This window comes from Abramis brama (assembly GCF_963993115.1).
Source record: "Abramis brama genome assembly, chromosome: 10".
Lineage (NCBI taxonomy): Eukaryota > Metazoa > Chordata > Actinopteri > Cypriniformes > Leuciscidae > Abramis > Abramis brama.
In genome coordinates, this window is record NC_139972.1 from 15982402 (window position 1) to 16005428 (window position 23027).

The 23027-nt window shown below is 37.4% G+C and overlaps 2 protein-coding genes across 2 annotated transcripts; one reads left to right on the forward strand and one right to left on the reverse strand.

Moving 5' to 3' along the window:
* Positions 1 to 6685: 6685 nt before the first annotated feature.
* Positions 6686 to 11327, reverse strand: cryaba (crystallin, alpha B, a). The gene is made up of 3 exons (XM_084125526.1): positions 11121 to 11327; positions 8783 to 8908; positions 6686 to 7712 (listed from the first exon to the last, which is right to left on the reverse strand). The coding sequence occupies exons 1-3, from the start codon at positions 11268 to 11270 to the stop codon at positions 7542 to 7544; spliced, it is 447 nt and encodes a 148-aa protein (XP_083981652.1). The 5' UTR covers positions 11271 to 11327; the 3' UTR covers positions 6686 to 7541.
* Positions 11328 to 13734: 2407 nt separating this feature from the next.
* Positions 13735 to 22578, forward strand: dixdc1a (DIX domain containing 1a). The gene is made up of 15 exons (XM_084125491.1): positions 13735 to 14402; positions 16754 to 16863; positions 16945 to 17099; positions 18170 to 18256; positions 18340 to 18393; positions 18499 to 18549; positions 18763 to 18867; positions 18991 to 19044; positions 19241 to 19330; positions 19880 to 19951; positions 20051 to 20212; positions 21181 to 21247; positions 21566 to 21674; positions 21749 to 21857; positions 21958 to 22578. Exons 1-15 carry the CDS (start codon positions 14380 to 14382, stop codon positions 22039 to 22041), a joined length of 1332 nt encoding a protein of 443 aa, XP_083981617.1. The 5' UTR covers positions 13735 to 14379; the 3' UTR covers positions 22042 to 22578.
* Positions 22579 to 23027: the final 449 nt, after the last annotated feature.

The window sequence follows — 23027 nt, forward strand, 5'->3', positions numbered from 1 at the left end:
ACATAGGGGGAACAGAATCCGACGGCAAATAGTTCAGCTGTCGAAATCCGTTCCCCCACCCCAATGATGAGAGATGTTGATGTATCAGCTTAAAATGTGCTTATTCTACAACCTCAGTGTGTCACAAATATGGGGGGAACAGAATCCGACGGCAAAAAAACAGCTGTCGGAATCCATTCCCCCACTCCCATTATGAGAGGTGTTGATGTAATGGCTTAAAAAATGCTGATTTTATTTTTGTGTGTCGATGGAGCTTAACTTGCATCAGTTTAAAGAATATATTTTTTTGCCTTTTATTATGAGAGGACAGTATAGTATCAAGAAAGTTTGACTAACCTGGCCTTGAACTCAGGTCGCAATAAGCTGAAATTGCATGAATTACAGTGCAAAGTGTACTGACCACTAGGCTATTGGGTTTGGTAGTTAGCTCCAATGTGATACATATCAAAACCTCACTGTGTGAGAAACATAGGGGGAACAGAATCCGACGGCAAATAGTTCAGCTGTCGAAATCCGTTCCCCCACCCCAATGATGAGAGATGTTGATGTATCGGCTTAAAATGTGCTTATTTTATTCTGTGTGTGGAAGGAGCTTAAACAGCATCAATTTGATAAATATTACAACCTCAGTGTGTCAGAAATATGGGGGGAACAGAATCCGACGGCAATAAAAAACAGCTGTCGGAACCCATTCCCCCACTCCCATTATGAGAGGTGTTTATGTAATGGCTTAAAAAATGCTGATTTTATTTTTGTGTGTGGATGGAGCTTAACTTGCATCAGTATAAAGAATATATTTTTTGCCTTTTATTATGATAGGACAGTAGTATCAAGAAAGTTTGACGAACCGGGACTTGAACTCAGGTCGCAATAAGATGAACTTCATTGAATTACAGTGCAGAGTGTACAGACCACTAGGCTATTGGGTTTGGTAGTTAGCTCCAATGTGATACATATCAAAACCTAACTGTGTGAGAAACATAGGGGGAACAGAATCCGACGGCAAATAGTTCAGCTGTCGAAATCCGTTCCCCCACCCCAATGATGAGAGATGTTGATGTATGGGCTTAAAATGTGCTTATTTTATTCTGTATGTGGAGGGAGCTTAAACAGCATCAATTTGATAAATATTACAACCTCAGTGTGTCAGAAATATGGGGGGAACAGAATCCGACGGCAAAAAAACAGCTGTCGGAATCCGTTCCCCCACTCCCATTATGAGAGGTGTTTATGTAATGGCTTAAAAAATGCTGATTTTATTTTTGTGTGTGGATAGAGCCTAACTTGCATCAGTTTAAAGAATATATTTTTTTGCCTTTTATTATGATAGGACAGTATAGTATCAAGAAAGTTTGACAAACCGGGACTTGAACTCAGGTCGCAATAAGATGAATTTGAATGAATTACAGTGCAGAGTGTACAGACCACTAGGCTATTGGATTTGATAGTTAGCTCCAATGTGATACATATCAAAACCTAACTGTGTGAGAAACATAGGGGGAACAGAATCCGACGGCAAATAGTTCAGCTGTCGAAATCCGTTCCCCCACCCCAATGATGAGAGATGTTGATGTATCGGCTTAAAATATGCTTATTCTATTCTGTGTGTGGAAGGAGCTTAAACAGCATCAATTTGATAAATATTACAACCTCAGTGTGTCAGAAATATGGGGGGAACAGAATCCGACGGCAATAAAAAACAGCTGTCGGAATCCGTTGCCCCACTCCCATTATGAGAGGTGTTTATGTAATGGCTTAAAAAATGCTGATTTTATTTTTGTGTGTGGATGGAGCTTAACTTGCATCAGTATAAAGAATATATTTTTTGCCTTTTATTATGATAGGACAGTATAGTATCAAGAAAGTTTGACAAACCGGGACTTGAACTCAGGTCGCAATAAGATGAATTTGAATGAATTACAGTGCTGAGTGTACAGACCACTAGGCTATTGGATTTGATATTTAGCTTCAATGTGATTAATATTAGAACCTCATTGTGTAAGAAACATAGGGGGAACAGAATCCGACGACAAATAGTTCAGCTGTCGAAATCCGTTCCCCCACCCCAATGATGAGAGATGTTGATGTATCGGCTTAAAATGTGCTTATTCTATTCTGTGTGTGGAAGGAGCTTAAACAGCATCAATTTGATAAATATTACAACCTCAGTGTGTCAGAAATATGGGGGGAACAGAATCCGACGGCAATAAAAAACAGCTGTCGGAATCCGTTCCCCCACTCCCATTATGAGAGGTGTTTATGTAATGGCTTAAAAAATGCTGATTTTATTTTTGTGTGTGGATGGAGCTTAACTTGCATCAGTATAAAGAATATATTTTTTGCCTTTTATTATGATAGGACAGTATAGTATCAAGAAAGTTTGACAAACCGGGACTTGAACTCAGGTCGCAATAAGATGAATTTGAATGAATTACAGTGCTGAGTGTACAGACCACTAGGCTATTGGATTTGATAGTTAGCATCAATGTGATTAATATTAGAACCTCATTGTGTAAGAAACATAGGGGGAACAGAATCCGACGACAAATAGTTCAGCTGTCGAAATCCGTTCCCCCACCCCAATGATGAGAGATGTTGATGTATCGGCTTAAAATGTGCTTATTCTATTCTGTGTGTGGAAGGAGCTTAAATGAATCTGCAATGAATTACAGTGCAGAGTGTACTGACCACTAGGCTATTGGGTTTGGTAATTATGCGCAATGTGATAAATATCAAAACCTCATTGTGTAAGAAACATAGGGGGAACAGAATTCCCCCACCCCAATGATGAGAGATGTTGATGTATCGGCTTAAAATATGTTTATTCTATTCTGTTTGTGGGTGGAGCTTAAACAGCATCAATTTGATAAATATTACAACCTCAGTGTGTCAGAAATATGGGTGGAACAGAATCCGACGGCAAAAAAAAAAACAGCTGTCGGAATCCGTTCCCCCACTCCCATTATGAGAGGTGTTGATGTAATGGCTGAAAAAAATGCTGATTTTATTTTTGTGTGAGGATGGAGCTTAACTTGCATCAGTTTAGAGTATATTTATATATATATATTATATATATACTTTTACTATGATAGGAAAGTATAGTATCACGTTTGACGAACCGGGACTTGTACTCGGGTCGCAATAAGCTAGAGCAATGAATGTCAGTGCAGAGTGTACTGACCATATGCACCCAGGATTGAATATAAAGGCGCTTTTCCATTACCAGTACCAGCTCAACTCGACTGGACTCCACAATAGTACCTGGTCGTCATAGCGACGCCGCAGGAAACTGTCATGACTTAATTTTCTACGCGACACACACCCGCTACCCACACACACAGGACAATGTATGAAATTGAGTGTATGCTGTTTTTGTTTTTGCTGTTTTTTTATTCAGGATACTCTGTCTGGCGCGTTCAATGATGACGCAGTGAATAGTGACGATTCTCTCTGACCAATCAGCAGTCTGCCGTGTTTTCACGTCACATTTTAGTATCGCCTCAGCTCGCCTATTTTTTTACAGTCTATGGCCTCAGCTCGCTCAGAACCTCGCAGGAGGTGGTACAAAAAAAATTATATATACACTGTAAAAAAAGAAAAGTTGACTTAAGGGACTGTTCGTTTTTTATTTAAGGGGCCACCGGAGGAGTTTTGAGATCTGTTGTCAAAAAAGACATGACCCTCCCTTCGCCAGCAATAAATTTTTCTATGACCCTCCAAAATGATTGTGAAAAAAGGCATGACCCTCCCCGATAATTTATTGATTAGCCTAGCTACTTCTGTACTGGTTTGCGCTTGGCAAAGATGTTCAGATAGCCATTGTTTTGTTTTGCTTTGTCCAAACCTACGATCCGGTTCGTATCACGATTTTTGATTTTAGATTTGAAAAAAAAAATCATGTTTTCGGTGCTGATGCGGTGTGACTCGTTCAACATGTGGGTGGCGCTGCCAACAAAGCATCTAAAAGCTGTCAAAAAGAACCGGCAAAAGTAATGATTATTAATATGTCAAATATAGCAAGGAGACATTTTAATTGTTTATTAAAACAAGTGTTTTCTGTGTCGACTGCAAAGAAGTTGACGACGCGTCTCGATCTTCTCAGAACACACAGCAAGGTGTATGCGTGTATTAGGCCTAATGTATTCGGAGCAAACCACCCTGATGTTAAACCTTGAAAACTTACTTCAAATATGATGTTTTCTTATTCGGTGAAGTTCGGTATCTTGCAACCATCTCTCGTCCTCTGCTCGTCCGTTTGAAAACTGCGCGCGCGACGCGCTGCCGGCGAACTTTTTTTTTTTTTTTTAAATCAGCATCAGCATCTGCCAGCAGCAAATAAAATTTTGGGGTGGCCAATCGCATGTCAGGGGTGTCCAGTGCACGTCCAGTGCCACCCCAGAACGCGCCAGAGAGAAATGCACATTTCATTAACAGAAAGCAGTCCGTTTTCCTTCGTTTTGAATTGTTCAAAAAGTAGACATTTCAAGCTTTCTATATATTTATCAGGTCTGTGAGGCAAGTAGCATACCTTACGCTGAGTTTCGGTTCATTTATGAGACAAGAGTCCAGTTCACTCGCCCGCGCCTCCATGCCATGATTATCTATTTTCTACTATATTTACTTCTTATAAAACCAGATGAAACATTGATTAAAATTAAGATTCAATTAATAAAAAAACGAAATTCACTTTAAAGAAAGGCTTTGTGCTTTCTGTTTGAGGTCTCTGTGAAAATTTTAAAGTCGCTTTCAGAGCAGTCATGTCTATAATGGAGAACTGTCACGCCCGTAACATTGTTTTTTTTTTTTTCACATAAATGCGAACACGAAAAATAAAATAAAAATAATATTTTATGTTCTGTGGAGGCCGATCTTTATTCATCCGGTGGGTAGGCTATATATATTTTGGTTTGCACAGTGTTATTTATAGAATTACTAAAAAATATTTTGCCACCTAAAAGTTAAAGATTTTTTGTGTCACGTCACATGTGTATTTCCCTCATATTAAATATGAAACGCATGTGTACAGACTGATATTTTTCTAATGTCTTGACTACTTTCAGACGTTTAAAAATATTGGTATTAAATGCATTTTCTGATAATTTATATTTCAAGTTTTGACTGCAAATGTCACGTCCATAACACTGGAATCGCCCAATTTTAACGAATTTATCCTCAACTAGTTTTTGTGGTGTAGGTCTACGTATTTTATTATGTTAACTTAAATAATAATAATAGTAATTTAAAGATGTGGTAGCCCTACATCTTACACATAGTGGAAACAAAATAAGAATGTAAACTAAAATATGGTAGTATCGCGCTATATTCTATCAGCTGCAGTTCTGGCGCCTCAGTCCCAATACTGTAAAACTCGACGTAGGCTACATTCACATCACATGTTAATGCAGCGGTAGAGTTACACTCACAGGACACTGTGCACTTATTCGCAATCACAAAAGTTCATAATTTGCATGTGCTTTAAAGCTTTGCCGGGTAAACATTTCTTTGGCATTCTGTTCTGACATGATGCACTTTTTCTAAGCGTGAACTGAAGTGTTCGCGCACTGTCAAACAGCGCCAAACTGGATTTTTGTTGGGTCAGACCCATCTGATATCGAAGGGGGGCTGATAACGCGAGATCAACATGGAGCTAAATGGAAAAAAATAGCACCAAACAAGCCACTTTGAAATGTTGCTTTTTTCATGAATATAAAAGTTGGGTGACCCTCCCCCTAGACTAAAAAAAAGTTGGATGACCCTCCCCTCAACAAAGAATAAAAAGACATGACCCTCCCCTATTTTCCTCCGGTGGCCCCTTCCATAAATACCGAACGGTCCCTAACTTAAAATTATAAGGCAACTTGCTGCACAGATTTTTTGAGTTGACTCAACTAAAACATCTCTGTAGTTGAGTTGACTCAACTAAAACATCTCCAGTTGAGTAAACTCTATTAGTTGAGTCAACTCAAAAAATCGTTGCAGCAAGTTGCCTTATAATTTTAAGTTAAGTCAACTTTTCTTTTTTTACAGTGTAGCATTGCTTATTCCACCACAAAAAGGACTGCTTATAAGGTGACAATCCGTTGTGAAGATTGTAGGCTGTATCTTAAAGATTTTTGTTTTGTATTGTATCTTCTGTTATAAAGACGAAGATTGACATTTCCTTAATTAAACAAAATAAGAAGACAATGTTGTAAAAAATAAACAACTTAGGCTATGTTCTGTTAGATGTGTTTTGACCACTTTTTGTTTAATTATATCTCTAGGTAATGAAGATATAGCCTATTAACAAAAATACATCTTATATATAATATATTATATTAAAAAAAACGTATATAAAATATATTTAAAAAAAAGGGCCTCATTGATTAGGCTAATTTTGCCTGATTGGGGGCTGCTACTATTTGCTTCAGCTTTTTGAACGTAGAAGTGTGATAAAGGTGTGATAGCCTATCAATTTTATGTGGATAAAGGCATAACATCTCGTTATTACGAGAAAAAGATGTTGTTTTAACAACATAAGATCTTGTTATTACGAGAAAATATGTTGTTTTAACGACATAAGATCTCGTTATTACGACATAATTGAGGGGAAAAAATAATATCTATGTAGCAGCAATGTGTCACCGTACTTTTGTAAATTGTGCAGAAAAAAAGAAGAAAAAGAAACAACCTTTTTTTATTTTTTAATGCTGAAATTAGCTACTGTCACAGTTGTTAGTTGTAATACGTCACTTTAAGAGGTATGGAAAATTAAATTTAAAGCACTTTGGAAATGATGTCACAAGGGGAATTATGTCAGTAACTACACCCCTGTCATCAGCAATCCAAACTCAGGATGTGTTTTTTATTTTTTATTACACCACATTTGACAATCAAATGTGATCCATGGCATCTTGTTACACCACTGAGGTAAATAAGGCACATTTGTCTGTCTCATATAATAGATGTCCATACAGCTTGACACTGTCAGTGATTAATCATATATATTCATTTACAAAGTCATCATTATTACTGTCCATTAAGTGCAACAACATTCAGCAAAACACATTCAACTTAGTCTGTTAGTTTAGACCCCAGTATCAAACAGATTCATAAGTGCAGCAAACTTTACATTCAGATTGCTGAGATATCACCAGATGAGATCCTTTATACCAGCATTCATCAGTATTCAGATGCTGCACAACATCCCATTTCAATTCTGCTTCCTCTCAAAGCCAAAGTTACAATCATCATCCAAGTCAGCCACATAATTACATACAACATCCAACTGTAGGCCATAAATATAACAAACCAAACCCATCTCCTGTAACAACCTGCATTTACAGGCCTAAAGCACTGACGTACTGCGCGTTTTGCTTGACATTGTATTGCACAGTATGGACAGATATGTTTGTATATGGTTATATAACTTTGTTTGGTTCTATGTGTTGCATTAAAGCATGTGATCTTATGCCTGTTGTAATACTGATGGTTCTCTCAGTCGTGGTGAAGCTGCTGGGTTTGTTTGGAGAAGGGAGGCAGAGGTGCAGCTATCGACGGGTTTACTTCTGTGCTGGTGGCTTCTCGTCACAGGTGATGTCCTGCACGCGGCGAGATGTGCTGACGGTCAGAAAGCCATCAGAGGACAGAGAGGAGGTGATGGACCCTGGATCCACACCGGATGGGATCTTAAACTTCCGGTAAAACTCCTCTGCCACAACGACATGCTCATCCTGTAACAGATACAGTTTCTTTGAAGTGATGTAAACCAGTCAATGCACAATTACACGTCACTGAGAATAAATTTGAATTGACTTTAAGAATTGAAAACTAGAATTGACATTCAAAATTTTTAGAGAAGGACACAATAAATAGATCAAAAGTCACAGTAAAGACATTTATAATGTTACAAACGATTTCTGTTCCAAATAAATGTGGTTCTTTTGAACATTCTATTCAACAAAGAATCCTCCAAAAAAATATCTAAGTTGATCATAAGGATCATCATTTCTACAAAAAATATTAACTGTTTTCAACATTGATAATAATAAGAAATGTTTCTTGAGCAGCAAATCAGCATATTAGAATTATTAGCCCTATTGTGTCTTTTTATTATAATTAAATTTAATTAAATGTATGAAATTGACACAAAAGATAATGCATGCATATATTTAGGTTTAAAAATACATTTATAAAGGTAAAAATGCCAATGAAGGTAAAAATGAATTGAAACTTATTGGAAAAATGATTTCTGTCACTGCTGTGAACTGACCGCCACACAGAATATGAAGAATATCAAAAACTTTAGGAGTCGGCTGTCCACGGCAGTCCTAAACATGCCAAGTTACCAGCACAATAACACACTCAGCAAAATATTGTCTAATTATCATTATCGATAAAATCCATAAAAATATAGAGATAATTTTTTTGTCAATTTCGCACACCAATGAAGAATATTTTGGTCAATTTAGTCAGCTTTTTCAATGAACCAAAGAGAAACTTCGAAAAGAAGGATAACGGCATGCTCAATGCTAGCTACTCTAATAATAGTAGTAAGGCTTTCCTCTGTGTACACATATCCATAGAAAGTACAATTTTGCCTGTATTATTGGTGTCCCCTTCAAAAATTGCTCTTGCGGAATGTTATGTTTATGCCCCCCCCCCCCCCAACATTTAGATGAAATTTATGCCCTATATAACACAATACTACAATAAACTTAATTTATGCAAATAACTAATCCAGAACAGCCAAGTTCAAAATGGTGAATAAAATAAAGGTGAGTTTGAATACTTGTTTTGTTACCTGCCCTTCTTCATCACGTTTCGCATGAACCTCAATATAATCGTCATTGACCTTGACAATCAGTTCGTCTGGAGAGAAGTGCCTCACATCCAGGATGACTACAAAGCGATCCCTGTCCATTCTCACCTGTGTAAGGGAAAATGGCAAACTGAATACTGCAAAAGACTGGAACCTGCAGTTCTAATAATGTGACTAGCTCATAAAGAACATTCTGTTAAGGGAACGTCTTTACATTGAAATTCAATTTGTTAGCAATAATTAATGCATCATCATGCTGTAACAAAAGCAATACTGTTACAGTAGTTGTTCATTTAATAATCTAATTGTTAATTATAAATACACTACCATCAATCGTTTGAGCTCGTTAAGATTTTTCAGTGTTTCAGAGACTCTTTTGCTCACCAAGACTACATTTATTTCATTGAAAAAACAGTAATATTGTAAAATATTATTACAATTGAAAATAACAGGTTTCTTTGTTAATATATTTTAGAATGTAATTTATTCATGTGATGCAAAGCTGAATTTTCAGAAGCATTACTCTAGTCTTCAGTGTCACATGATCCTTCAGAAATCATTCTATGCTGATTTGCTGCTTATTATTATCAATGTTGAAAATGTTGGTGCTGCTTAACGTTTCTGTGGAAACTTTAAAGCATTTTAACAGTATGTGTTTGATAGAACAGCATGTTTGAAATATAAATCTTTTGTAACATTAACAGTCTTTACTGTTACTTTTTATCAAGTTAAGGTGTCCTTGCTAAAAGAAAAAATTCCGGTAGTGTATGCTGATACATTTTTAACATTAATCATATAGCCTAAATTAACATTATTATGAACTAACATGATTTCAAATCCAATGTTAAAGGGGTCATATAATGGTACATGCACTTTTACAAGTTGATTGGGTCCCAACATTGAACATACTTACATTGAAATTAATAATTTGATACAATGTACTTATTGTGTAACTACATGTTTTTACATTGTACTTACATTAAAAAAATTCCTGCATGTAATTACAGCTGTAATTAATTTATGTAATTACATTTGTAATTACACAGTTGACCCTTCCCTTACACCTTAAACCTACCCAATCCACCACACCTGTCCCTAACCTTACCCGTATCACACCTCAATAGCAGGAAAAGTGTTTTACAATACAACATGAACACAATAAGTACATTGTACTTATTTTTTTATATAAGTACATGGTACTTAATGCCACTTAATATAAAGTGGGACCGTTGATTGTACTGAAATGTGTGCTGGCAGTTCCTGTACACAGCCATCATAAAATGATAAAAATCCATCCAGTGTTTTTTTTTAAAAATCTTCTTATATGTTTTCCCCCATCTCAAATCAAGCCGTTCGACCGTGTGACGTCACATGGTCGGACGCCCCTCCCACGATTGTTGATTGACAGCAGCGTTTCAACACAGACTCGCCCTCGCTCGTGAGCGCAGACCGGCACGGTCATTGTTGATACGCTGGAGCACTGTCTATGAGCAGAATGGTGTCTAAGCGATTGTGGTGTTCTGTTCTTGGGTGCAATAAGGAACACAGCAGTAATTTTGATGTTCCTAAACCCGAAACGCTGAAGACGCAGTCGCTGAGTTTTGTTTTCGAAGGGAATATTCCCCACGATCAACGTCAATGCTTTCATGTTTGCGCGAATCATTTCTCACCAGACTGCTTTACAAACGAGGGTCAGTAAAGCTGGTTTTGCTAAGAAGCTGCTCCTGAAAAAAGGATCGGTACCAACTATTCGTGTTCCTGCTGCACCTCCAGAATAACTGAAGTGAGTGAATAACTCGCTTCGCGATGAATGCGGCTGTTTACACTCAGGGTACATTACGGCATGTTTTTTATGTACGACCTTCTCAGTATAATTCAGAATCCCACGTTTATAATGAACAACGCGTTATGGTTATTGTGTTTATTATTACAAACGGTGTACACACAGAACAGAGGGGCGGGGTGAGCAAAGCTCATTATCATTTAATGACACATGCACTTAAACGGCGTGCTGAAAACAGAGCTGTTTTTGACCAGGTAAAATTAGTGTTTTCTTACAATACTAATGAAAATTTTTAAAGTATATTACAAACTTTTAATTTAGACCCTAAAGAATCATATTAGCTTGTACAAAAATGGCATTATATGACCCTTTTAAGGTATAATAAAATAGTATTGTAAAAATTGCTGTTAAAAGTGTTTATTGTTAAGGATTTAAAAACGAATTGAATCTTTAAAAAAGTAAAAAAGTAAAGAAAAGAAAATAAAGTAGCTATTTGGGTAATGGCTAATGTGTAGCAACATCAGAAGTTTAACTCACCTCTGACATGTCACCCTCCCACCAGTTTGGAAAGCGCCAGAAATTAGGACGATAGTAAAACATCTTAGATCGCGTGATTGGCTTAATAACAGGTATTGGCAACCGGCAGATAAACGGCTCAATCAAAATACAAGATGGCCTAAAGTCCATTGTCTCAGCGAAGTGGCTGGAGTTGACAGCAGATCTGCTGCATGTTCAACTGTGGCCCTGTATTTATGGCCCATCCATAAACCTTTCGTCAGCCGCTGATCTGTCTCCAATTATGAGGTAAAGTGTTTTTTGCTGCCCTCTTCCCGCTCTGGCTCATTCAAACAAAAAACCTATTTAATCACCCTTCACTCATTCAGTCTCAAACACTGGGGTCTGAATAGTGTTAATGCTGCTTTGCTCACAAGCCTGGAAAAATATGTGCCTGGCTAAGTTAGAATGGTTCTGAGTGAAGCCTCCATGTCAGCTGGCCACATCCCAGTAAGCTCTTTTGCCAGGAAAGGGTTTGTGGATTGTGACGCCAGATACTATCTGCTCCCTTCTGGCTGCTATGGCAGAAAGATAATATTATGCCCTAAAATGATGGGACTGGATGAATCAGCAACATTGGTGATCTGCTGTAAATCAGACGTGATAAATGAGCAAATGGGCATCCCTGCCGTCCCATCTGAGAGAGTTGGACAGGTGTTGTGGAATGGGGCTGGAAACATAATGTCAGATGTGGTGCTCCGTGCATGTGAAGTCAAGCCTGTGGAGGTATCATCTACCAAGTGTGTGATTCAAATATATAGGCTACACCATACACATAGTTGCATTCATGTGCTGGTTTGGGACCAGTTACACCAGCTCGGTTTTGCTTGAGAAGAGCATGACTATGTTGTATGTCTTGGAACTACTATGGTGTATGGAACTGCTCCCTCTGGAGCGGGCTCTGGAATTTCATTTAATGGAACAGACTTTGGGATTTCTTTCACTGGAACGGACTCAGAAATGTCAATGTTGGTCCACCATTAGACTAGCACTATTGTCACACCTGCTGACTGGTTGATCCAGAATGATGAGGCTTGAAGAGCAGTTAAGCAGGCCTAGTATTTTAATAGAAACCAAAAAAACAAACAGGGATAATCCAGTAAACAAATGAGGCTAACATCCAGGTAACGCTAAGACAAGACAAAGACCAGCAGCTAACAGGTGAGACTAATCAATTAGACAATGAAACTATGGCTGAATCCGAAATCGCCCCCAAATCCTCCATCACTATTCCCTACTACGTTAGTCCACTATATACAGTTCACGCAAAGGAGTGAATGAAAACGAGTGAGCAAATTCGGACAGCCGTTGAGCGTACATCGGTACATCGTAACAAAACAAATGGCTCAAACAATCCCCTCAAATAATCAACGCCACAACACTGCATGTTCAACTTGGTTTTATATTATATTTACATGTATCATATTCATGTACACCTTTATCTGAATGTATTGGCAAGATGGATGAAAAATAAAATGTAAATAGTCAGACAATGAACAAAATGGTGTACTTGTATATTTTGACTCACAATTGCAGTTTGACTTTGGCTTAACTTCTTTGAATTATAAGTAGCTTGTAGCTTTACTAAGCTTCATTAGCTTCAACATTAGCTTTCACATAAGCACAAAGCTTCAATACTGTCCGTGACTGTCTGAGTAATCTCTTACAGTAATACTGAGGTTTTTCTAATTCCATTCCAAATCCACTGCCAATATCACCCAGCTCTGCACAAATTGGGAATGTAGCCATTATGGGATACATGGGTCGTTCATATCAATGGACCATTACTTTTGTTTAAGTAATGTATAATGTAAAAATAAAACAAATATTATTGGAAAATTATTATGTTTTAAATACTATTTCAGTTTTTCACTTTAAAATTGGATGTTAATTTCAGTGTGTTACTCGCTGTTTCTTTGTAATTATTTGCGAATTTCTGAGTGAACATTGCTTCAAAGTAAATGCACCAATTTCTTTGTCAGTGTTCCCGAATATCATTGATAGTTCTATTAACACATTCTCCACTGATCACTAATAAAAATGTAACACAAATAAAAAACAAACCAAAACAGCTAACTATTGTCATAACATAGTCAATAAAATTCCACAAAAAAAGAAAGAAAAGAAAAGGGGAAAAAGGCTGATCTGCGGTATAAGTTTTTGCAAAAATATGACCATTCCCTTTCAGAATGTCAGACAAATAAAATAGGTTTATTAAATATAATAGTCTGGCTTGATTACATCAATGGAGAAAGAGTTGTTGAACAGTATGCTTTTCTCTGATTTTAAGCTGACGTGGTCTTACTCAAAGTCCTCTTTCTCTCTCGCTCTCCCTCTCTCTCACTTTCACATGCACACACACATTCGCTCTCTCATTTCGACATAATACGACAATATAAGATTGTGTGTAATTCACACAGTGAAATCAAACACTTATCAGAACCTACATGCTTTTAGTTTAACGGAGCTGGTTATTTAAAATGTGTCATCTTCACACAGACACAACCATTTTTTCATCCTGTCCACACCCACCAACCCCCCTCCATCCTGGAGCCCACCGCTCTGTGTGAAAGGGAGGGGTGAAGATGGAGGAGGGGAGGGTAAACAGAGCCGGGCTGAACCATGTCTGACTCCTAAAAAAGGAACAAGGGAGGGGGAAGACAAGGAGCGAAGAGAAACAGAAAGGCAGAGGAAAAATCCCTCAGAACTGCCTCGAGAGAGGCACAAAAACAGGGAGAATGAGAAACAGGAGTCGTACAAGTCGCAGAAGACAACGTGGACATTCAAGAAGGGGGACGGCAGCCCATTCAAAAGCCTTTTTCTCCCCTGTTATGGCTCAGAACTGATAAACAGGATTACCTCATGCTTATCATAGAAACACATGCTGCCTCTGATTGGGATTTTCAATGCTGAATCTATGGGAATAGTCAAAAGGTAATTTAACCTGGGTTTACAGCACAATGTTAAGGATGTCCAAAGGAAGACCTGCCAAACAAGCAGGTAGGTAGGGTACGCACAGACCGGGACATTTGCATGGTCTAGGATCTGTTCTCCATCATCATCTCCGACAGACTAGACTGGTAGCTACGTGGATACTGGGATTTGTGTGGTGCGGTTTCTGATGTGCACACCCTTTGGACCGGCGCTGTGCCGTCTGCTATGTTGATGACACACTGCTGCTTCCTCGAACCCCACGGGATGGGCTGGATCAGAATGGGAGGTTAGAAGGGCAAATAGCATCATGGGAGCCAAACAAATGAAATGGTATGAATGAAATTCTACAGCTCCCTCTATAATTATTTCCTTCCTGTTTCCATCTTCCATTCCATTTTGGATATCCCAGGATATAAGAGCCACTGCTTATTGTCTATAAGTTGGACAGCAATATTGTGTTCTGTATATGCTGAGGTTTAATAATGAGTGAAAGTGGCTGGCACGTCACTGTTTTCTCACTCTGAATGTATGTCAATTGTGAACATAAGAGATTGATGTGTGGGTGTTGCCCGCTATTGTGAAATCACCTAGCAACCGGGAATCACGGGCTTCAATATTGTGAGTGCCATCTGTGTGCTTGGTAAATGCTCAGATAAATGAATCCACTATTTGGTCCATAAATGTGTTGACAGTTATGGGATTTTGATACACAATAAAGAGGTCATACAAGTGGAGCAAATGACTAGGGAGAATATTTGTCCTTGCATACAAATGTTTCATTATGTTAGACTCATAAATCTGTTATGCAACAGGCTACTTGGTCTGTCTGGACCGGCCTTGAAAAGACAGAATATGGAATGTGTGATTTATTGTATAGTAGCAGTTACTTAAGCAATATCACACAAGCAAGTTCATATCAGCATGGCTAAGACGCTATTCATACAGAATGCGTTTTTGCTTTAAAAAAAAACACAAGATGCAGGGGGAAAAAAACGCACGGTCTGGAGTTTTTTAAAAGTTAAACTTCTTTTAAGTTGAGCGCCGTGTTATTAGAACAGCGTGTTGTGTGAGAAATGCAAAAGACATAAGATGTGAGCACAACAGTTAAACACGTCAGTCTGGTGCATGTTTACATAGAAAAACTATAAAAAGCAACTCAGTGGAACACAAAAACAACCCTTAAGTGCAGACAATTTTCAATAGCTAAATCCAGACATTTCAATAGGAAACCACCTGATCAGGAACTTCGAGTGGTGAGTAATTCTGGTTACACTTTATTTTAAGGTGACGTAGTAACATTGTACTTACTCTAATGAGTAACATTAATGACATGTACTTACTAGAGTTACGGTTAGGGTTTGGTTTAGGCGGTTTAGTTACTTATAATTATGCTTAATTTACTGTTATTACTATGGTAAGGACATGTAGTAACCTGTAACTACGTCACTTTAAAATAGTGTTAACAATTCTGTGTAAGCATAATTTAACCGCACCTAAACACTACTGCTAATCAAGTGCTGATATCGAGAATCAGACTAACAGCACATGATATTGCTTTTATGTCAGTTCAATAAATATAACTTTAATTTAAAATACCTTACATTTTAAATACAATATTGCCTATTGATTTGTCTATGTTTGCACTGCCAATGAAAATAGTTCCAAATGAAGTTTAGTTCCTAAACGAAACAGTGTTTTAAACGAATCAGTTGAGTAAATGATTCAATGACTCACCCGTAAAGACATTTAGCCGTTTTGTGCCTTAATGAATTAGTGTTCTGAATGAATCAGTTGAGTGAATGATATAATATTTTTCTCCACAAAGGCAGCAGCTTGTCACTTCCTTACTGGATTATACTATGTATAATCAAATTATTTTTTATTTTTTTACCCCTACAGCTTGGAAGGAAATGGATATAAAATTGGTTATGAAACATGTCCATTAAATAGCGTCTGTTGCAAATAAACAAAACAACCCCATTGTTCATAATGCATTAGAGTAAATAATGTACAGTGAAATATAAATGGTCTTAGATGAGCCGATCAGATTATGTTTTGTATCTGGAGTGGTTTACTATAAACCAGCATGTTCCTCTTTGTAAAAATAATCAACATTCAGTAATATGACACCTCTCAGAGAAGCATTCTGCTGTAATTTCATGCATGTGTACACAACGCTTTATGTAATCATTCTCAGAAGCTTAATCAAGATGTAATCCTGACTAATAGTCCTTATCAAAATGATGATGCTAATCAACTGGGAGAGCTGCTTTGTCTTTTACTCAGTGCGACAGACTTCATTCTGTCTTTATTTCTTTGTTAGAGAGATCTCAATTTCGATATCATATTCCCGTGCCAGAGGAACAGCTAGGGGTGTTTGAAATAGAGTCTCTCATTTCATCTTTACTGAAAACAGATGAATGACTTAGGAATGCTCGGGAACTTTGTATTAGTGTGGTTTGAAACGGAAAACCTGGGTAAGAAAGATAATGTCTATTGTAACAGGAATTTCCCTAGATTTTTAGTTCAGTTATGTAGTTAAAGTGAACACATTAGACCTTATGTACACAAAAGGCTTTCATTGTCATCAAATTACTCCAGCTGGTTACATATGACTGAAAATTAGGACCATACAAATACATGGTTATTTTGCTCACTGATGCTTTGCAACATCTCTCCAGCCTCAGTTCATCCAGTCCAGCACACACACCTAAGGAGGAGTATATTATTGCCAAATCTGAAGATTCGGGAGAGCTATTGGGGAACCATACGGAGCAACCACAAAGCCTAGGTAGGATGTATCCCTTGCTTGGTCCTACACAACATATTTTTCTATACTTTTCTTATATTTTGTTGTTTGTTTCCTTTGAAGATGATGTAGTGAAATCCTCAGCCACCGAGCCGTCTCCTGGCCCAGAGCATGCTGGGAAAGAGGAAAGCAGCACATGGGAGGAACAGCTATGTGCCCAGCAGGAACAGCTGGAGAAGGAGATGCAGGAGACCAGGAAAATGGTGTCAAGGCTTCAGGTGAGTTATTATTCGTACACATTTATAAATGGTTGTTTCTTCAACATCAGGCTTTTTATGTCAAATTTTGCAAACAGATAATAATACCTTTCAAAAGTAAGTATATAATCAATTTATTCAGCAAGGATGCATTAAAATGAATAAATAGAATGATTTCCGAAGGATCATGTGACTGAAGACTATATAACGATGCTGAAAATTCAGCTTTGCCATCACAGGAATAAATACATACCAAAAAAGCAGTTTCTTAAATTGTCATAACCACAATATTACTGTATTTTTGAAAAATAAATGCAGGTGAGTATAAGTGACTTTTTTCTAAAATATTACAGACCCCAAACTTTTGATCGGTGTATATCATGTGAAAATATTATTGTGTATTTAGGATACGTGTGAATTTTGGATACATAAAATGCTATAGCTTAGCAAGACAAAGTCAGCCATTTTCTTTGCAAAATATTTAAAAACTGTATTTCCACCAATATCATTTGAGATGTGGTGGAAAGGATCATGACATCTTTCACAAATAAAAAATATATAATATGAAAAAAATGATTAAAAATGACAGAATGCTCCCATAATGTGTATTTTATACACCGGACAGTTAACTAGTGAGTCCACAGGGTCGACATTTTGGAAACACCCATGTGTAATACCTCCACTACTACATTTTAAGCAAAGAATTAGTGCTTGTAAAAGTAAAGCAGTTCATTCAGTCGGATTAAGATTATTACTTTGCACAGATTGGCAGACTTTCCTAATCCATCATGATTAATGTCACTCTTCTAAACAGAACCAATGACCAAGCATTTCAAGCTCATCAATCCAGCATTTCAAAGCCTCTTTTTATTTGCCGGGTATCAGCATTACTGTAGAAGGCATCTTTAATTCTCTAATGCAAGAGTTATACGAGAGGAATACAGCTTTAATTGAGAAGCTGCAAGTCTAATCAATTAACAGCATCCAAGGTTGATCACGTGATGACTGTTGTTAGGAACAATGTTGGTGAAATAGCATACTCACATTACCTCAGTGCTTTAGAAACCTCATGCTCACATGTCTTCATTCAGGCCTTACTGCTGCATGGGTCACTACCTGAGGACGAGCAGACGTCTACTCTGAGCTTTGGAGAAAGTGCCAGCTCAGAGCAGCAGCTGGTAACACTTAATTATGCTTTTGTGCATGTCTCAGATACAGTCTATTATGGTAATGACATATCCTTTTTATTCTGCCATTGAAGATTTTAATCCGCAGTCGTCTGGACCAGAGTATGGAGGAGTCTTTAGATCTGAAGGTAACTTAAATTGCTGAAAAGAAACACTGGCTGGTGTGCAGTATATAAATAAGCTGAATATACTACAATTTGTATACTGAATGAGGGTGTTAATGTGTTTTTCAGAGAGAACTATTAAGATACAAGCAGGAGGCACGTAATCTGCAGGCTATTAAGGTGAGACCAGGTGGAATTAAGTGTAGAACATAGCTATAATATAAAATACAATATATAATAATAAATTGTGTGTTCGTTTGTAATATTATAAATAACAAAAGTATGAATAATTATTCAATTCTTTAATTTTAACATTAGCTTTTGTAGTGTATAGCAGATTTGTTGCCATTTGGAATAATTAGGGGTTGCTTCTGTGTCCATCTGTTTACCCAGGATGCCTTGCAGCAGAGAATGTCTGTGCAGGAGGACTCAGTTCTGCAGCTCAAACAGGAGCTCCTCAGATCCAGCATGACCAGAGAGGAACTGGAGGGACATAATGTGAGTCTGACAACAACACTAATAAAAAAATAAAATAATAATAATTGTAATTGCATTTTGTTCTTCCTTGTATCAGATATATAAAGGTTTATTTGCAAACTTTTGCTTTATTTTGTTCTTTAGGTGGAACTGGAAAGGAAGTTGAGCGAACGGAACAGATTGCTAAGTGAATACAAAGTAGGCAAATTCATCCTACCAATATACTTGAATCCTTTTTAGTGTTCTTTAATCATCTTTAGTGTTTTAATTAATTATATAGGGCTGTGTTGGTTCTCCTGCATGGGGGTGGGGGGGAATCGCTCCTGCCGTCTTTGAACGGTCTGGATAGTAAACCCATACAAAACCCATTTGTCACATGCACTTATCTTTGTAGAAAGAAATTGGGCAGAAAGACAGACTTCTTCAGCAGCAGCAAGCAAAACTGGACGATGCCCTGCACAGGATCAGTGAAAGCTATCATAGGGTAACTAAAACTACTAGGGCAAAATGGACCCATTTCTGCAATAATTGTATGTCCTATTAAAGGGATAGTTGTTTTGAACTCAAAATAAGATATTAAGAAGAATGTTGGTAACCAGACAGTTGAGGTAACCATTGACTTCTATAGTTTTTTTTTACCTACTATATGGAAGTCAATGGTTACCGTCAACTGTCTGGTTACTGACATTCTTCAAAATATATTTTGTGTCCAACATAAGAAAGAAACTCATACAGATTTGGAACTATTTGAGGGTGTGTACATGCTGACAAAATTTTCATTTTTGGGTGAACTATATGATATTGTGGATAAACTCTCTGTAGCTCTCATTTATTACACTAGAGGGAGCCATAGCACACAATAGTCTCAGACGGACATTTACTTCCAAATTGTTTTAGCTTTGCATTACATAGACATTCCCATAAGATGCAGATACAAATAGCATATAAATAAAAACAGCTTTAATATAAACTATAATATGACTTTTACGCAAATGTGTAATGCTCTCCATTAATACAAAATTGTTTGCTCCAGTTGTCAGGCTGTGAGAATAATGGCTACAGTCACATGATGGACACATCGTCCACTGTTTTCCAGCACAGAATGGTGAGTCATGTCATTCTTCACTTAAAAAAAGTATTCGCTCAATTTCTACTAAATGTGTGTATTTTGTGTTCTTTGGTTCTGGCTGAATGTGTGCATCAGGGGGACGAGCTACATCTGGTGCGAGATGCTCTGCGCAGCCTGAGGGATAGTTTCAGCGGTCATGACCCACAGCATCATATGCTGGACACGCTGGAGCAGGGGGTGGCCAGTCTGGTGGACCGCCTTCACACCACAGAATCCAAGAAAAGGCAGGAGAGAAAGGCAAGGTCAACCATTAACTGTATCCAATATTCTGGATAATAGGAAATGTGGGGAGAAGTAGGGCAGGGATTTGGTTCAATGTATCGGGTGTTGATTGGATTTTGAGATGTAGGGTGAATTCATGTTAATTTGGGACACTTTTCCCTAGTCGTCTCAATGGCAAAAAGTGTCCCAATCAACCTGAATTCACCCGGTGCAGGGTTGGAGTTTGAGTGGACTAAATGATTGGAGAAGTCCTGCATACATCACCAGAGAGAAGTCTGCCGTTTTCTCCAAGAGGTCTAGTTAGTATTTATGTGAGAAACAAAACTTTTTGATACTTTGAATCAGTTGAATAGCAAAATGATTCGAAGTGCTCGAATTCCAGACGTTGGTGGTAAGAATGGTGTAAATGCAACGAAAACTCAGCAATTGGTTTGTAAAAGGTGTTTTTATGCTGAGTTTTCTTGAAAGTATTAAATTAGCAAATCATCTGTCTGTATAATGTTATTTAGTTTATTTAATGGAGAGCTTGGCTAATTAGGCCGATAAGAGACTATTAACTGCATCTCTACCTTTTTATTAGCTATACAAATGCGTCATTAAAAATGTCTACAAATTTATGAAGTTGATTAAGTATCAGGTAAACCGTATAAACACTGGTTCATGGGTTCACAGAGATCACAGCCTAGCAGCGAACCATTGAAATTTTGAAACATTTACTTGAAATCTGTGACTTTGGCAGTTTGATACATGCTCTGAATGCTCTGACTTGCAAGGGTTTTGAAGCTTCACGAACCATGTGTTTCGAAAGTGCCCATATCTACCGGTTATGATGATTTGATTTAACATTATGAGGTCAAAATATAACAAATGAAACATGCACAAATGAAAAGTTCACAGTAAGATCTATAACAGGCATTTAGAAAGTAGACATAGTGAATTTTAATTTCATGCCGACTTAAAAACGATTTGTTGCACCACCACAGGGTTCAACCAGGTCTCCTGGACGAAAAGCCAATCACACGGACCGAGAATCATGGCCATCAAGCTCAAGTAGGTCACTTCAATGCTATTCAGCAAGAAATTCATGCAGGGTTGCCACTTTTTAGACCGATGAAAGCATTTTTTTATAAGCTTTCAGGTAATTTGTGATTACTTGACTTAAAAATCATTCAAATTCAAACCTATTTATTTAGATCTATCTGTGAAACGATTCATTGAAAAGAACCAACTCAAAAGAACGGTCTGCTCACAAATTTAACATGCAAGTTTTAACCTATACAAGATCAGTATCTAACAATTGAAATATTTTAGAGCAAAAGCGTAACTAGAAAAGAATAATATAGGCTATACATGTTTTCTTTTTTCCAGAGATGGCTCATTCTCACAGTAGCCCTGTTCTTAGTGCGGCTGCCTCAACCAAAGTACTCTACTACACAGATCGCTCTCTCACGCCCTTCCTAGTCAACATCCCTAAGAGGTGACTGCAAGAATGACATCATATCATCATCATATAGTAGTCTCGTGATCTAAATATAAATTATTTATTGGTAGGCTGGGGGAGGTCACGCTACAGGACTTCAAGGCAGCTGTGGACAGACATGGCTGTTTCCGATATCACTTCAAATCGCTGGATCCAGAGTTTGGAACGGTGAAGGAAGAGGTGAAAATCACACCCCATGTTCTGAATTAGTGAATGCTCTGTGTCTTTCTGTAAATGTGCTTTGGGTATTTGAGAAGTAACACTGAATGCCGTCTTTCAGGTGTTTCAGGACGATGCTGTTATACCTGGCTGGGAAGGGAAAATCGTTGCATGGGTGGAAGAGGATCGTGGAGAGGGGAGATAGAACATGAGGGTTCCGATCCGTTCAGAATGTATGTTTTACCCCACATATACCTCATCCCAGCAACCCTGTGCTAACTGTGAATCTCACCGAACCTGTTCACTATGTCATTACATCAGGAAAGTGTTTGTAAAATAGAGTATATGCATTTTGAAGATAGAAAGAAAAATGAAATTTTAATATTATTAAAAAACAGTTTACAAGTAAATACTGATTTAAAGTGTATTAAAGTTATGGTACATTTTGTTTTCCAATAAACTAGTGTTTCAGCAATGCCATTGTGATAAGTGAGCAAGAAAAGAAGATTATTTACTGAGTTTTTGTCTTGTGCGGTGACAAATAATAAACGTGTCGCGTTAGTTGCCAAACTGTGACAAGGACATCACACATTGTGTGCATGTATTGTCCTGCCAGAAAAATGCCATTTCAAGAGAACATATCATATCAACATATGCACACATTCTCTGTAATATATTTTTCACTTTCAGTATGTCAACCTTTCTTGACTATCCTTAAAAAATAAAGGGTGGTAAAAGCAGGGACCACTTTGTTTGCAAAAAATTTGTAACATTTGAACATATTGAAGTATTCCCTTTGAAAATGATTGTACTTTTCCTATCAAGTTTGCATGTCTGTTCATAGTGTTTGTGTTGTAAATGCAAATGCAGTTGACACTTGTCCACCCTTTTATTAAAGACATTCTGTGCACTGGTGAAGGCTTATTTGTATATGCAATTGTCTAAAATCACGGCAATGCACAATATATCAATGTCAATCTGCCAATATAAGATTTTTTTTCCGGTTTTGGGCATTTAATTGTTTATGCTCATTTTCCATACTTATACATTTCAATTACATTTGCAGTCATGTAACATTCACTTAAAGTTAAATAATTGAATAACAGTTAAATGTAATCTTCAGCAAATCTCAAAATGAGCTTCCATTTTTCATACTGTGCTTTCTAATGTTGTGATGCCTAAATTCACTTT

Excerpts from the sequence above, each read along its gene's own strand:
- cryaba (XM_084125526.1), bottom strand. The coding sequence starts at position 11,270 with ATGGACTTTAGGCCATCTTGTATTTTGATTGAGCCGTTTATCTGCCGG. Across the intron at positions 8,909-11,120 it reads GGGAGGGTGACATGTCAGAG|GTGAGAATGGACAGGGATCG; the intron begins GTGAGTTAAACT and ends TCCCTTACACAG. Across the intron at positions 7,713-8,782 it reads AACGTGATGAAGAAGGGCAG|GATGAGCATGTCGTTGTGGC; the intron begins GTAACAAAACAA and ends TATCTGTTACAG.
- dixdc1a (XM_084125491.1), top strand. The coding sequence starts at position 14,380 with ATGGGAGCCAAACAAATGAAATG. Across the intron at positions 16,864-16,944 it reads GGAGCAACCACAAAGCCTAG|ATGATGTAGTGAAATCCTCA; the intron begins GTAGGATGTATC and ends TTTCCTTTGAAG. Across the intron at positions 18,868-18,990 it reads AGGAACTGGAGGGACATAAT|GTGGAACTGGAAAGGAAGTT; the intron begins GTGAGTCTGACA and ends TTTGTTCTTTAG.